At 39.3% G+C, this 17,114-nt stretch overlaps 1 protein-coding gene across 3 annotated transcripts; it reads right to left on the bottom strand.

The window, feature by feature from the left end:
* Positions 1 to 415: 415 nt before the first annotated feature.
* Positions 416 to 17,065, bottom strand: LOC111579332 (ankyrin repeat domain-containing protein 31-like). 3 transcript variants are annotated; one of them, XM_035955573.2, is made up of 11 exons: positions 15,908 to 17,065; positions 12,036 to 12,271; positions 11,741 to 11,902; positions 11,457 to 11,599; positions 9,150 to 9,324; positions 7,745 to 7,914; positions 7,429 to 7,525; positions 7,164 to 7,260; positions 3,544 to 4,018; positions 1,370 to 1,502; positions 416 to 1,110 (listed from the first exon to the last, which is right to left on the bottom strand). In XM_035955573.2, exons 2-11 carry the CDS (start codon positions 12,256 to 12,258, stop codon positions 968 to 970), a joined length of 1,818 nt encoding a protein of 605 aa, XP_035811466.2. In that variant the 5' UTR covers positions 12,259 to 12,271; positions 15,908 to 17,065; the 3' UTR covers positions 416 to 967. The 3 variants fall into 3 exon arrangements, with proteins under 3 accessions (XP_035811466.2, XP_054867597.1, XP_054867598.1); XM_055011622.1 differs by having other exon boundaries at positions 417 to 1,110; positions 3,544 to 3,655; positions 12,036 to 17,065; XM_055011623.1 differs by lacking the exons at positions 416 to 1,110; positions 3,544 to 4,018 and having other exon boundaries at positions 12,036 to 17,065.
* Positions 17,066 to 17,114: the final 49 nt, after the last annotated feature.

Below are 17,114 nucleotides of genomic sequence, written 5' to 3'. Positions count from 1 at the left end.
GAATCGCGGCTAAACAAAGACGAGCCGAAGAAAAGGGAAAAGCAAAGACAAAATTTTTGTTTTATTTTTTAAAATTTATTTCTCTTTATATTTCCAAATTTATTTATTTATTTCTCTTTATATTTATTTCTCTTTATATTTCCACATTTATTTATTTATTTCTCTTTATATTTCCATTTATTTCCTTATTTATTTATTTCTCTTTATATTTCTACATTTATTTATTTTTCTTTATATTTCCACATTTATTTATTATTTATTTCTCTTTATATTTCCACATTTATTTATTTATTTATATTTCCACATTTATTTCAACATTTATTTATTTATTTATTAATTTCTCTTTATATTTCCACATTTATTTCCTTATTTATTTATTTATTTATTTATTTATATTTTATTGTGGCACTCCTGCGACTCCATAGTAAACACCACTCTTCAACACCGCGAAGAAAACTTCAATAAAGATTTAGGACAGCGCCTCTCAGATCTTGATCAAAACTACCATCATTTTACTCATGTTGTCAAACTGAAGCACACGGTGTTCCAGTACAGGGCCCCGCACAGGAAACATTTAATTACACACAATACAAGGCATCTTTTAAAACTTTCATTCTCTTTATTGTTTGGTTTAATTGTGGTAGCAAATAAAGTGGTCATTTAACAAAGCAAACATTAGATAACTGAACAATGCTCAGATGAACTTCCAACCAAGAAAAAGTTAAATGTGTCTTTATGAACTTTAAAGCACAAATATAAGGACAAACTCATGTCAAAAATGAATAAATGCCATGAAATGTTTTAATTAACTTTAGGTGCCTTTTGAATGTTAATCACTGGGATTCACATTGTATTCTCATTTATCACAAATGTCAAGTCAATAGGTCCAACAACGAGTGAAAAGGTAAAATTCACCAAGTTAAAATTTTCACAATGAACAATTATGGACCAACATGGGGAGAGATAATTACAAAATTTCACTTTCCCAGTCAGACTCTGAATAACCTTTCATTACAAGTCTGTCCCAGTAACAGTCCATTATGGCATTTGGCAGTAGTTCCTCATCATCCACCAAATGGACAACCTTGATTTTCATTAGGCTGGCTGCTTCTGCACAATTGGAAAAGGCATTCAAAACACAATCAAAACCACACTATCCATTTTAAAACTGCTGTACACTGTATTTGAACAAGGTTTTCAACAGTGCGCAGAGAAATTCCAGGTGAGATGAGGATTAGTTACTTAAAAAGAAAAGTCATGATTTAGTGGCTGGCTGGCTGCCATGCCTCCTTATTTGTGATTCAATCTAAAAGAAATGTATGTAAGGCTGAGGCTGGGGTAGGAATGCCAGTAGACAAGAACAACAGACCTGTTGTCAGCATTTCCCAAGAAGAACGAGCCTTGCAGTGTTGAACACTGTCCTCAAGATGTCTCTGTAGTGCATTTATTCCAACCTCCGCATTCAGGAAGTGATACGACAAAGGCCAGTCTCTGAGTGTCACCTGAAAACACAGTCAAAGGAGTTCAGAGTTTAAAAGTATTCCTCCTGCGATGTCTCTGTTTATAAATGAAGACTTATTATTGACAGGGTCCCAATTGATTTGTGTGAAACCAAGGGCCTATCAATGGCCTGGCACCTATGGCTTGTTTGTATTTCAATCACAGGCGTCGTAGATGAAGCTAAGAACAGAATACAGTGACACTGTTTACTCAGGATAGTTATTGTAGAATTGCTCTGGTTGAACATTTGTACACAACGTGGTGAACACTGTCATTAAAATGGATAATTCACCAAAGCAAAACAAAGAAGGGTCATTCCACTTCAGCAAATAAAATTTTAAAAATCATGCCCGACTAGCTTCAATTTCACCAAAGTGGCAGACATTGAGTCGATCGAGTGTAAAATCTGAGGTCACAGGTAACAATTTTGAAGAAAGTGGGGTCATATCGATTTTTTGCATCGTTTTCTTCACACCAGTCAGTGTACAGCCCTACGCCGATAGAATATTACAAACCAGTTACATGATGGAATAAATCTGGTCAAAAATTTTAATGTTTCTGTCTACTCCAATATTCCACCAATCATAAAATCTTTGTTTTTCACTGTAAGAGGCTGATTTGTTTTCCTGTGATTGTCACCAATAGAAGCTTTGAGTATGGTGCAAGTTAAATGCATACTTTATAAGAAAAAAAACTATTAAATTCAATTTTTTTGCATTTATGGCCAATATTAGGACAACTCAACTCAATATTCACCACTATAAAAAGAAATCTGTCAAATTGAAGATGGCCAGTTGTGAGGCTTTTAGTGAACTGGTGGAATGACCCACAAACAAAAAAATTAAAAGCTGCTTTATTACACAATCCAAACCTATAGCAAAATTTGAAATTTCCAGCATGAATGGTGCCGCTTAGAGGTTGTGATCGTTGTTTCCCGCACTGATGGGGATTTTGAAAATGGTAGCACAAATACAAGGTCAATGGCAGACTTATACCTGCAATGTACACCTGGTACGTCAGACTATCTGAAGTAAAACTCCTCCATCTAACCCATTGCACCAATGCATGCTGCTTTCAATGCTTACTTTGTTATTTACAAAATCTCACCTGATCTGGGTCAAAACACTTGTGAGTGGCTACAGTGTTTTGTCAGAGAGTACTGGGACACATTGAATAAATATCTTGGAAAATTGACAAGTAGAAATCAAACTATAAACCTGACTGGCACCTAAGAGTGTAAAAAGCTGCTTTTAACATCACCTCAGTATTTTACTGTGTGGTCACTTTTCTACTGTCCACCTGAGTAAATTAAAAATGTCCAACAGTTTTTGTTTGTTTCTACAGCAATTCCTATGAGATTAAGGCAAATGGGTGTCTAATCTTGTCACAGGCAAGTGTTGAGCTGACAGGGATGTTGTTACCGTGAATACACTCCAGCGAGCATTGTGGAGCCAGGAGCAACTCACCTTCATTCATTACCGAGTCATTAGCTACCATATGAGCAAGGTGCCAGTGATCCTACAGGGAGCATGAAAGTCAGCTTCTCTTCTTTACTCACCTCACTATAGATGTTTTTTTTTTTCTTGACTGACCATGGTGCAGGCAACAAATAGCCTATGTGTGCTGCTGTACTGCAATTGTCCATTCATGTATGAAGTGGCAGTGTGGGATGCTACATTACACATTTAAAAACAGGTCATGTCAATGTTGGGGCTTAAAATCTCATCATTCCCTATAGAATGAAGAACACCAAGAAGAACTTCTTACATAGTATCAGTAGTCAGTGATTTACTGCCGCTTAAGAACAAAGTGTAGAAGGAAAGGACTACCAGCCACTCACTGTCTCTGGCCATGTTGCTACATGAATTGTGAAATGACTGCCAGGAATTTTAACTGATTGAAACTGGCAATCATTAACTGCAACATAATCATTCATTTGTAATTTACTAGTTATTACCAGATTGCTAACAAATAAGTGTGTCTGGTGACAACCTTTAAAGACAACTGTTACAAATGTTGAATAACAGAAGAGCTTTATCTGACCTTCAACCGCAGCTGTAGAGCCCTTTCAGATGGCATGAGTAGTGGTAGGGTGCTTTGACACCTTACGGCGTTCTCCTTCTGTACATCAGTGAGTGTGGGAGCCTTTGTACCCCTGGTTAGTACAGAAGCACACACTGGTGTTGTGAGGTTCTTGGTACTGTTTCCTGCAGCTGATCTTTTTAGACTGGCTCGTGTAACTGATCTACGGCTCTGCCTCTGTTGACTATCTTGATTGCAGACATGTCTTTCTCTAGGTGTAGAAGGTTCTAACATGGACACTTGCACATCGTTGCGATCTGGCTGCTGTCTCACTATGCTGCCTTGATTAGTGAGAGCCTCAGTGGTCTTCATGGTATCATATGCCTTAACCAATATTTTTTGCTTCTGGAGGATTTCCATCAGGAGCTTCTGACAAGATGCATGGGAGAGAAGTTGACTTTTCAACACACGTTGTCGTAGAGAGTCAGAAACCCTCCTGAATGAAAAAAAAAAATTAAGCAATACTGCTGTTATCCAGGAAGCTAATGTGCTAGACTGAGAAAGAGAGTGACGTGAAGCAGCATATACTGATTCACATCTTTACATCTCATGAGAGGGGAATACAGGAAGCTACTAAATACTGAAGCACAGAACTGCAAAAACACTTTAATATTATAAAGCTTCATTAATAAATGAAGCTTTATAGTATTCAATAGGAATGTCCAAAAGTCATGTTTCAAAAATGAAGAGGTAATTTATAAAAAAAAAAAAAAATCAAGAATTTTCAAGTGTAATTTGTTTTTTGCTGGTAAAACAAACTGTCTTACTCTATCCTGTTTGAAGCTAATTCCTTCACAAGGTTAAGTGCACTTCTTTGTGTAAATTTGTAAAATGATTATGTTTTTGTCTGATAAATAATGAGTCTAGTCCAGACTTCCTCTAGTTTCTTCTTACATCCCAAACACATGCACATCAGATCAAGAAACTAAGTCACTCTTAAAGTGTGCCCTTTACGATGGTTCTGTAAGTGGTTTTGTGTATAGTGAAGTTATATGGTACTCATATCAGGCTAAAGAGAAACATGGATACACTTGTGATTACTTGAAAAATGTAATGCTTTTAATATAGTGCTCACAGTGTGTGTGTGTGTGTGTGTGTGTGTGTGTGTGTGTGTGTGTGTTAAATTGTTAAGTTGTCATGTGATGCATAGTGGAGGACTGGAATTTACTCATGTATTTCAACCAACTTTATTTTTTTTTTCAAGCAATAGATAAAGGAATGTAAATAAATGGATAATCTTCTGCTTGAGAATCAGACCTCCGCACAGTGGGCCCACCACCCGCAGCATCTGTACACCGGTCAGTAAGTAGGAGTGGGCACTGAGGCGTGCCACCAACTGGTGGTGTAGACTGTTTGGGGAGGAACCTCACTGGTTGGGAATGAACCTGCGCTGATGTGGAAGGTGGAGAGGTCCCGACTAGATATGCTCACCTCCATGCACAGCAGTGGTTCCTGGAGAGAGATGAACTCTGATCTTTTCCGGAGTTACACAGAGTGAGAGGTGCCAGGTGGGTGTGGGAATACTCACAAGCCCCTGGCTGAACTACACTTTATTGGATTTCTCCTCAGAGAATGAGAGGGTCATCTCTCTGCGACTGCGTGTTGCGGAGGGGAAAACTCTGACTATTGTTTGTGCTTATGCACCAATGGGTAGTTTTGAGTTCTCAGCCTTCTTAGAGTCTTTGGGTGGAGGACTACAAAAGGTGCCGCCTGGGAACTCCATAGTTCTCATGGGGGACTTCAATGCTCACATAGGCAAAAATGGAGAAATCTGGAGGGGGATGATTGACAGGAATGGCCTGGCTGATGTGAACCCAAGTGATGTTTTATTATTGGACTTCTTAGGCCAAAGGCCGATGATCACCTTTTAGTTGTATCATGAGACCTGCAGCCATATGTCTTGGACACTCGGGTGAAGAGAGAAGCAGAGCTGTCAACTGATCACCACCTGGTGGTGGATTGGATTCGATGGCAGGGAAGGCCGATGAACAAACCTGGTAAACCCAAACTTGTAGTAAATGTGATCTGGGAACGCGTGGCAGAGGCCCCTGTCCACAGAATATTCAAATCCCCTCTCCGGAAGAGTTTCTCCTGCATCCCAGGGGAGGTTGGGGACATGGAATCTGATTGGACTGTGTTCAAAGCCTCCATTGTTAGGAGCTGCAGTCAAAAGGTCGCTGAAACCTGTCGCAGCGGCAAACCCAAAAACCTGCTGGTGGATACCAGTGGTGAAGGTTTTTCAGGCCTGGTTGACTTGAGGGTCTTCTGAAGCAGCATTCAGGTACAGGTCTGTCAAAAGGCTGCTGGTGCGGCAGTTGCAGACGTTAAAATTTGAGTGTGGGAGGACTTCGCACAGACTATGCAGAAGGACTTTCGGTTGGCTTCGAGGAAGTTCTGACAAACTGTCTGACTCCTTGGGAAGGGGAGGCAGGGCTTGGCCTGGGCAAAGAGGAGAGAACTGTCGACCTGAACTGGGGATACTGTCGGGTGGTGGAAAGAGCACTTCGAGGAACTCCTTAACCTGGTTGACCCGTCTTCTGCAGAGGAGGCAGAGCCTGAAGACTTCGCCCGTCTGTGGTAGAGGTTGCCAAGGTGGTAAAGCACCTGGTGTGGATGAGGTTCGTCCTGAGATGCTGAAGGCTCTGGACATTGCTGGACTGTTTTGGCTGTCACGACTCTTCAGTGTCGTGTGGGCATTGGGTACAGTGTGGATTGCCAGACCGGGGTGGTGGTTCCCATTTTTAAAAAGAGGGACCGGAGAGTGTGCTCCAATTAATGGAGTAGCACATTTCTCAGCATCCCTGGGAAAGTTTACTGTAGGGTGCTCGAAGGGAGGGTTCGACCAGCTGTCAAACCTCAGATTCAGGAGAAGCAATGCGGGTTCCGTCCTGGTTGTGGAACACTGGACCAGCTCCTTACCCTTGTAGAGCTGCTGAGGGGGTTATGAGAGTCAGACCAGCCAGTCCACATGTGTTTTGTGGATTTGGAAAAGGCCTACTACAGTGTACACGAAGGGGCTCAGTTCGAGGTAGTGCTGGAGTATGGGGTACTGGGCTTGTTATCTCAAGGCACAGCCAGGGTGAGGAGGACATCCAGTTTGGGGACTTCAGGATCGCGTCTGTTTTTTTCAGATGACGTGGGACTGTTGGCTTCATCACACCATGACCTTCAGTGCGCACTTGAGCAGTTTGTAGCTGAATGAAAAGCGGCTGTGATGCGAGTCAGCACTTCCAATTCTGAGGCCATGATTCTCTGCCAGAAACCGGTGGACTGATTGCTGTCTCTGGGTATGGGGGAGTTGCTTCCCCAAGTGAAGGAGTTTAAGTGTCTCGGGAGCTTGTTCATGAGTAAAGGGAAAATGTGATGGAGTGTGACGTGGCAAATCAGCTTGGTGCAGCATCAGTAGTAATGCAGGCATTACACCAAACCGATCACGGGGTAGACCCAGAATTCGCTGGAGGAATCACTTGATACAATTTTGTCATGTTCTGAAAATTAAAGCTTTTTGTATCATAATATCTGTTACTACTGGCTCAAAAAGCTTAACTTAAATCAACCATGAGAAATACCCCTATACTGACCAGAATTTTTGGGCAAGATAATCCTTCTCCAAATGCTGCTTGGTGAGCAGCTCAATCAGTACACTCTGGATCTGTGTCAGAGCTGCACGGTATATATCTGAAAAATGGTAGAACTTCAGTAAATGAAACAAATTCTGTATCTTTCTGGTGGTCCTACATTTGATGCTAAGCTACCACTGTTTTGCATATCATTTAATTTGCATAAGTACTGTTGACTAATTACTACTAAAACACATCAAATAAAAGTCAGTGAAGTAGGCTTTACCTGCATCCTTCAGTTCCGTCAGAGGCCAAGTCAACATTTCTGTTTGCTTCCTCCCAACCAGCTCCAAAATCACCGTTATGGCCTCGGAATACCTCACCTATAAAAATTAAAGTAAGTAGTCAAAAATACTACCACATCAGAACTGTGACACTAGCGTAGCTTTCTATGAAGTGATGCTGAGGAAAGATGGACATCATCACATGACTGGACCTGGACTATACATGGTTAAAAGAACTGTGTTGTCTGCGTATACTTAATTGAGCCTCAGCTGACACTATAAACATAGAAAGTTGTTGAAAGTGTAAATAGTTCTCACATTCTCAGTGGTGATGCCTTTCTTTCCCAGCTGTATGTCACTGGAGTCTCTGGCTCTGTCTCTGCCACTTGATTCTCTAGATTGCATGATTACTGTGTCACCATGTCTCGGTCTGAAATTGCTCTGGCAGGAAAGCTCCTGGTGGTGATGAGGCTCTGAGGATGAGGCACCTGAAACAATCCTGTAATCAGATCTCAGTGGCAATCATCAAGCTGCACAAAGTCTTAAAGTTTGCCAAGTTTGAAATGAGAAATATATCTGCATTTTTTCAAACTGAAATATTCAGTGTAAACATGTTACCAAAAGTCATATTTTATAGTTATACTGTCCAGCTTTAAACGCATATCAGCTTTTTCAACCAGAAACTTGACAAAAAGAAAAATTAAAAGTTAGTTGCAACTTTGCGAGTCATCAAAATCATGAAATCATGGTTTGTCAGTCATAACAATATTCAACAACCCTACTAGGAAAATTTCTAAAACCACATTTTTCTCAGCAAAACAAGCAAAAACCCAGTAAATGTATACTCATATTATATGTCCTAATGCTATTGGTAAAAGTGTTTTATCTTTCAGGATTTGGCAAGAATATGCAGACGCAGATACCCCTGACCCAAGTGAATGACTGTTACACTAACTATAAACCTACTCAAGTAAGTGTGTCTGTGTGTAAGCGTATGTGTGTGTGTGTGTGTGTGTCAGTCTGTGTGTTATATAGATGTATATGTGAAGTACCTCTCCCCTCCCATTATATCTTGTTCTCTCATTGGATTCTGTGACTTTAACTGCTTTTCACTCAGAGGAGATTTTTATATGACTGACTAATGACAATGCATTCTTTAAACATAATGGTATAAACATGTTTTTAACATAAATGTGTAAACAGAAGTAAGCATATGCATATTCTTATTTAATTGATATCCACTGCTTAGTCACATTTAGTGCTAACAAAACACAGAATGTGTTAAATTTATTTTTTCCTACACTTCCACATTGTATACAGTATGTCCATGAATCACAGAGCAAGCTTGTGCTTGGATTCTATCCTAAGGAGAAACCTTTTTGTTTCACATCTGAAACATTTGTCTGCCTCAGGCAAGGTTGAGTAATCTGCATTGTAACTAAGAATAACAAGCAAGTTTTAGTCATCAAACACTTACCTCCTGTTGCCCTGAAAGGTGGCATTGAAATGTGTATTTTCATTGCCAAAAAGTTTCAGCACATTCAGAAAACCAATATTATTCACTTCTCTGCTATCCTGGTTAAATACACAGTGTGTATGTTATCACTAGCTCTTGTAGCTGTCCTATGTATGATCATTTCCGTATGTCCAAAAAAAGGTTCCAATCACACAGACAATGTGAGTAGATTGATTTCTGAAGTATAAAATATGTATGTTTGCACACCTGGTTGTCTGTATTGTGCAAGGGCTTTGCAAGATGTCTCATGTGAAACAGAAGATGCTTGGGAAGTTAAGAGCAGCTCTGTGATTTTCTTCTCCTTTGCCATGTCCAGTGCACTGAGGCCTTCAATAGTCCTGTCACTGGCATTTGACCCATACTGAAGCAGAAGCTTCACCACCTAGGCAACACACAGACATTTCAAAACATCAACAAAACATTTAACGGAAGTAAATGAAGGAATTTCACTCAATCTAGCTGACATTGCTGTGCATGATTGAAAACACCCAATGTAATCATATCCTATTCAACTTAAAGAAAAGTACAGTATATAACAGAAGTGAGTACACTCCTGTGCAATATCATTGCATATTGCATAGAAGACTGCCATGGTTAAACCCCTTCTGAAGAGAAATACTTTAGATCATCCATACTTGACAACTATAGGCCAGTGTTCAATATAACAATTTTAAGAAATATTGTAAAGAAACTGAAGCTCAGAGAGACAACTTTAGTTCACAACTAGAAGTTCTGGCATTAAAACCATGCAAACAAATGAAAAATCTTGGCATCATCTTCTCAAAATTAATTACCTCAGCAATTAATATTGAGCTCCACAATAAAAAATATTACAAAGGTGTTTTTTTTTCACTTAAAAAATTATTTCCAGACTGTGACCAGTCCTCTCTAAAAGACAATACATGCTTTTAGTACATGCCTAATTGTCATGGCGGGTCTGGGAACCTTGGGGCAGACACAGAGGCAGACAGACGCATTCGGATGAATATAATTTTTTTTTTTTTTTAAATTAAAACAAAACCTAATGATACAAACTAGGGAGGAAACCAGCAGGGGAAACTAAGCAAAAACTACACAAACTGTAAACTAACAGAGAAGAAATCTAAGTAAACCACAGATGAATTAACATAGCTAATCCAACAAAACATAGACACTCACAAACCAGAGGGCTAAATAGAAGGGGACATTGACTGAGGTAAGAGGGGCACAGGAATAGCTCGAGCAACCTCCGGAGAGGAACTGAGTTGTAAACAGAGGAAAACTAGACTACAGAAGAAATTCAGAAATGACTACAGCAACAAAACATGGACAAACTGAGTGAACTGACACGGAGTATACTAAAACCACAACTCAATCTTAAATAGTAAATATTAACACCAGAAATTATCATAAGCAGAGGATTGCTGACTAGAACTGAGTGCTACAGGGCGAGGTACAGTAGAGGATTTACAGATAGAGAAAGTCTATCTCAGTCTGTCAGTCCGGTTTCAAATGATGAGCTGAGCCAGTGTTTTATAGTAGACAGTGGCAGTCAGTGGCAGGTGAACCACTCCCCAGCACAAGTGTCCTCACTCAGGTGATCATCCAGTAGGAGGGATGCACACACACACACACACACACACACACACACGGTCATGCCCATAGTAAGGGAAGGAAGGAGAGGAAAAGGGAAGGAGGGAGAGGAAAAGCTGCCAACTAAGCAGTGGTGGAGGGCATGACACTGTAGTGCATTTTCTGTGGTGTCATTTTTAGAAAACACCATTGGAGCTCTGATTACTGGTATTAAAATTTGTTCTGTCTCCTGTTTCAATCATTTTTAGCCGGTCACTGATCTTCCGAGATCCTTTTTTATTTTTGTGAAATTTCACAAAGACAGATAAACACAGCACATAGATCCCAAACTGAGAAAGCTCTGGTGTTCAAGAGCACTTTATAACCATGTTCATGCATATAGACCAATTAGAAGTCATGAGTGTGTACTCAGTTGTCGTTTCAGTTTCTATTTCTATTTCTATTTCAGGGCCTGTACTTTTAATACAGTCTTCCTAGGAAATACTCTGCTGATCAACTTAGAAATAATGCAAATATTGAGAAGTGATATAATTAAGTGATATATCAAGTGGTGTATTCACTTCTGCTGAATGTACATAAGGTACATTCAGGTACATTCATTCGCTTGTGTTACCCCCCATACCGTAACACAAGCACTGGGTTGTCATGACAACCTTTCATGCAAAAATGTCTGCAGGAGTTTTGAGCAGCTCTGATAACTTTCACTGTTGGTATTGGGACACATATCAAAGGCAGAGAATATGAGATTAAACTGAAAAAAGACATTCATAATTGGGTTCAGATTGCTTCGGTTAGTGCAGTAGTTAATCTGTCTTTGTAAACAAGGTAACTGGTTTCAGTTTTTCATGTCATACACATATCACAGCTTGGTGTGGAAATTGTTACTAAATACTGCACTCAAATTTGCTACATCTTAAGTCTGACTCAAGGTTTCTACATCACCTGATAGTGTCCACTGCAAACAGCATCATGTAGGGGTGTGACACCATGACAGCTTCTAGCATGAACATTAGCTCCAGCCATCAATAGCTCCTCCACCACTGCCACATCACCAACAGCAGAAGCCTCATGGAGAGCTGTCCAGCCTGACAATTCAAGCAAATACGTATTGATATGAGTGGATTTTGGGTTTGATAATTGCTTCACGAATAAGAGACAGAGATTAATATTGTCATAATCTGTGTGACTACGAGCTAAAAAACAAGTGTCAGAGCTGTGATAAAAACCTGCATAATCCTCCGTGTTAACACTGATCCCAGCATGAATCAGCATTCTGACTTTTGCCAGATTTTTTCTCTTGCATGCTTTGTGCAGAAGTGTCTCTCCTGTCCCATTCCTCTTGTGAAGGTTCATTTTGTTAGGAATTTTCACATAATGCGAGACATTTGCTTTGAAGACATGTAAAAAAGATGTGTACAATAAATGAAGACAAAGCATAATAAATTAGAGAGGAAGATACTTTAGGTTGCCACGTTAACCATGGTATACATGTTGTTTCAGGAAGTTGTAACTTATGATTACCTAATCTTGAAGACTCTCCACAGCCTGCTTTCAACTGGATGGAGGTGGACATCCCAGGCTCAGCTGATTTGAGCTGATTAATCTCCTTTTCCATTACTTTACTGCCAAGCGGTGAATTGAAATCAGTTATGGCCATGTCCTCATTGGCCCCTCTGATTTGGGAGGCACTGAGATCATGCAACAAGCTTAAAGAGCCATCGTCTGAATCTGAGCCGTCTGTCATCTCCAGAGTGTTTCTAGAAGAAAAATATACATAGAAGTGACAGTCACATAATCACACTTACAAAGTCATTACAAATTATCAAAATAAAATGATTTGAAAGCAGCAGGTTCTCAAACTAAATAACAAAGAATTGACATTCATACTGGCCAAAGGACAATGTCAATGCTTTCTAAAATTGTCACAAAACGGATTCACAGAAATTGCCTTGCACAAAACCTATTTACTGAAACTAGTTAAAGATAATAAGCATGGTTAAATGCAAACAATAACCTATGTCAAAGTTGCATTTTTTTGACCAATCTACTCACTCACACCTAAATGATGACAAGAGTTTCTATTCACAGGATAAACCAGAGGGTTTAGTCATTTTTGGGGTATGAATGAACGACAGAGACTGGTATTCTTCTGGTCAGGACAGTCTTTCTCTCTTTTCCAGCAGGAGAAGCTGAGACTTTATTTCTTAATTCAAAGACGTATGAGATGAGCAAGGAAATGTGTGGTAACTTCTCATTGTAAAGTGGCATCTCTGAGAACTCTACACACTAATGATACTTTACTACTTCTATGTTTAATTTGTTCCTATACTCCTCTCTGATTCATACAAAGCACAGTGTCCAGTTTAGTCCAGTTCAAGCAAAAAGTCACTGGATTTTTGGTTGATTGTCAATTCTGCCAATGACACGTGTAGAATAAAGTGATTTTAATGAATTTTAATGATGACTATGCCTGCTTAAAATGTAATGACTAGGAGAAATCATTTCAATTACATGTACCATGGATGCAAACATTGGACCTATCAGATGAAGCCCTCAATACACAGGCACATATATTGACATCATTTAGTCAGTCAGATAAAGCCCCAGCTAGCTGTCAGCTACCCTTATACTAACTGATGTCAGTTTGGTGGTGACTGTGAGTTAGCCAGCCTAGTGGCTGAGGAAGAACAGAAGAGTGATAAAATGTCAAGAGATGTTTTTGTCCAGTTTAAAAGAAAAGGAGTGGCAATGCTTATAGATTAATGCCTTGGTTATACTAATGTTCTATTCCTTTGATTGAGTATTCATGTGCAATTTGTTCAATGAAAGCACATTTAAAATTGTTTATTTCATTTCTTTATTCAGTGGGCAAAAGCTTTCCAGTGTTTAGGGTCAATTTTAGCATTAACATGAAGAAAGACATAGGAGCTGTACTACTAAAATGCATACTTCAATATCTGTATCCTAAGAGTTTTCTGGGGCTGTCACTATTAACTATTTTTAATCTGTTAAATGTTTGATAAACTGTATGTCATAGCATAAGGTAACACACTGTGCAAAACTGCAGGTTTATACTGGCAACTGTATTTGTAGTGTTCCGTCTCTGTGCTCTGTTCCTGAGTGGGCCTGTCAGTCCTCTGGTTCCTCAAGTCAAAGACACCAGTTCTTCAGGCACTTGTTGCTAGATGGTCTACTAACCATAGTAGTTTCTAAATCTCCCTTGTGTTGCTTGCTTGAGTTCCTTTTTCTTGCTACTAACTGCTCTTTCTGTGACCAGGACCACTTGTACTCACTGTCACTGCAAGCCTCTCCTCAGGTAGAAGGATTTCAACATCGATGACTGCCTCCCCTACTCAATCCCACATCACCCCCATTGTTAGTTACAGCATGTCCTCATATGGACCTGGCCTTCCGTCTTTGCTGGATTCTGTGTTGCTTTTCCAGATTATAAAAATTAGTTAAAACAACTTAAAATGTATTTTAACAGTTTTACATACCGACTAATTTCCATATTGTATACATTTTGATATTTTTTAAGCCAGTGAGGAATCTCCTTGACAGGACTGTAACTAACAATGAGAGAAATTACTGATTAATCTCTCAATTATATATTAGTTTTCTTCATTAACCATTTCATCTATGAAATATGGAAGGAAGGCCTAACAAGCATACAGTCATTGTCATTGTTCACTAGAGTTCAATGAATTAAGGGTCTGAGTTAAGAACAGAAAGTCCCTTCCAGTATTAATCAGTTTCTTTACAGTTTTGCATATTTTTCGTCTCATAACACAGCTAATCATTGCAAATTTAGGTTGCTGTACGCCTACATTATAACTAATAAAGAAAGATAATTGTTTGACAGTCGTCGTGTCTTGAGAACACTGTACATGTATTTGAGGTTTCCTTTTAATTATTTCCCATTATATTTTGAGTAGTATCCATTCATCCATTTTCTATACACCACTTCATCCACTGTCTGGTCTCGAGCTGGAGCCTATCCCAGCTGACTTAGGGTAAAGGCAGGATTCACCCTGGACAGGTTGCCAGTCCATCGCAGGGCTTGTGCAGTATGGTGTTTTATAATATAAATCAGTAGAGAATGTTATCGTGGATGCATGGCAGAAGGGGTAGGTTTAATTTAGATGAACGGATGCAAACATAGGGCCTTCTCTGTCATCATGCATCCACACCTGTTCAAAATCTTTTTTGTTTCATAAAAATCTTTCATAATCCATACCTTGTATGAAGACTACGACTTGGCCAAATATGTTGTCTTACCTGAATCCAAAAAGGCACCTTTGGGATACTATAAAGAGAAAGGCAGAGCAACACAACCTCCCCAGCAAAAAGCAGAAAAGTATTCAACATGCTGAGGAGGATGAGTTTGTCATTAAAAAAGGTGGATAGAGTACTAAAAATATATACATTTTGAATCGCATTCTTGAAAGTTGTAATGACTCATGTTACCCTGACTTTATACTGTGAGCCCTGCATTTTTAATATAGTAAATCTATACTGTGAGCTTTTAATTTTACACTTGAGCAAATGCCCTACTCTTCAATTTACAAGAAATTACTGTAAGTTGATGCAATTATTGCAGTAACATGAATTATTTGACATCTAAGTGACACTGCACATTTCTCACGTCTGTTGCATAATGTATCCATGCAGACCCTAAGCATGTTTGTAACAGTTAGCTAGCTATATGTGCCTAATAAAAACTTATGAAGTCACTATATGCGACAAAACTTTTGAAGCTAAAAATTTAAATAGGGTCACAATGATAAATACTATAAATAATAAACTACTTTCCCTGTACTAGTGTACAGGGAGAGCAGGCATTCTAAAAATTACAAAATTAAAAAAATGTCAGCTTGCTGCGCTTTTCTTTTAGCTAGTACCTAATGTTAAACACCAATGAGAGTTAATGTTTGGCTTCTTTGGTGTTGCTTCTGTAACACCTGTGTATCCAAACTGTTTACCGACACTACCCAACCATTCAAAAGTTTTGGGTCACCTAGGCAATTTCATGTTTTCCATGAAAACTCACGCTTATATTCATGTGCTAACATAACTGCACAAGGGTTTTCTAATCATCAATTAGCCTTTCAACACCATTAGCTAACACAATGTAGCATTAGAACACAGGAGTGATGGTTGCTGGAAATGTTCCTCTGTACTCCTATTATGTAGATATTCCATTAAAAATCAGCCGTTTCCAGCTAGAAAAGTCATTTACCATATTAACAATGCCTAGACTGTATTTCTGAACCTGCACAGTCTTGCCTGTGTAGGTCGACGAGAAGGCAGAGCCGCGGTTAAGTCACGCAGACACATTTCTCTATTTCAGTTTTACGTTTCCCTACTATAAATGTCTGAAATCACTGTCATACCTTCCTGTGTTGCGTGATAAAATTCCCCAGAGAAAGCTAAGTAAATAGGGTTGAGAATCTCAGTGAAGAACAGACTCTCTTGCCATCTGCTGGTCACATTCTGGTAGTTGCTCTGATGATCTTCAGCTTCACGGCAGCCAGATGTTTGCTCAGTCGTCACATGACCGGTTGTCCAAAAACCTGTCCGCCTCGCGCAGGAGCGCGCGCTTGGTACTGAAGCGATTCGGCCACTTTCTCCCTACAGCTGCTGTCACGTGATCAGACACACGGAGCTCTATATCTGCGACCATAGACTGTATAATAAATTTATTTCTTTAATATACATTCTATATCTGCGACACACGCTGTTCTATGGCGATAGTACATGTGTGTCCCTGTGAATGTTTGACAGTTCTTGTACCTAAAAAACTGAGTAAACTAATATTTGTTGGATCTGATTGAGATGATGTGGGAAGACCTTAAAAGGGCAGTTTATGCTTGAAAACCATTTAATGTGACTGATTTAAAACTATGCTGCAGAAAAAGAGTGGGCCCAAATTCCTCCATGACCATGTAGAAGACTGATCACAAGTTATCACAAATGTTAAGGGAGGCAATGACTTTTTCACTGGGGTGATATAGGTTTTCAATAAATCTTTAAAAAAAACTGTAATTCTAAAACTGCGTTTTGTGTTTTGTGGGTTAAGTATGAGAAATATGCAAAAACAGAAAACAAGAGGAACAACACACAGAGCACTGTATATAATGATAAGGCAGCAGTAGGCTGTCCATGTTGAGGCTGTTATCATATTCTAGCTGGAAACGACTGATTTCTCATGGAATGTCTACATAGAGGTACAGAGGCCCATTTCCAGCAACCATCACTCCCATGTAAATCGTGTTGAAAGGCTAATTGATGAATAAAAACTCATGTACAATTCGGTTTGCACATGAATAAAAGTGTTTTCTTACAAAGCATGAAATTGTCTGGGTGACCCCAACCTTTTGAACGGCAGTGCATATACTAAAATAACAATAATATTTAGAATGATCATCAAAAAAAATAATAATCGGAGCCTTTCTAATTACTCATCTATGAGACACAATGCAAATATTTCCAAATACATAAACACCCCCTCTGAGAACAGCCGTGTACCGTAACCTGTGTAGTGGTGAGATTAGGCGTCTTCTCTCTGGCCACGCCCCTTTACTGCTGTCGCCAGGGAAA

This window comes from Amphiprion ocellaris, chromosome 6 (assembly GCF_022539595.1).
Source record: "Amphiprion ocellaris isolate individual 3 ecotype Okinawa chromosome 6, ASM2253959v1, whole genome shotgun sequence".
Classification (NCBI taxonomy): Eukaryota; Metazoa; Chordata; class Actinopteri; family Pomacentridae; genus Amphiprion; species Amphiprion ocellaris.
The sequence above is the reverse complement of the archived record's forward strand: the minus strand, read 5'-3'. Positions and strand labels throughout refer to the sequence as shown.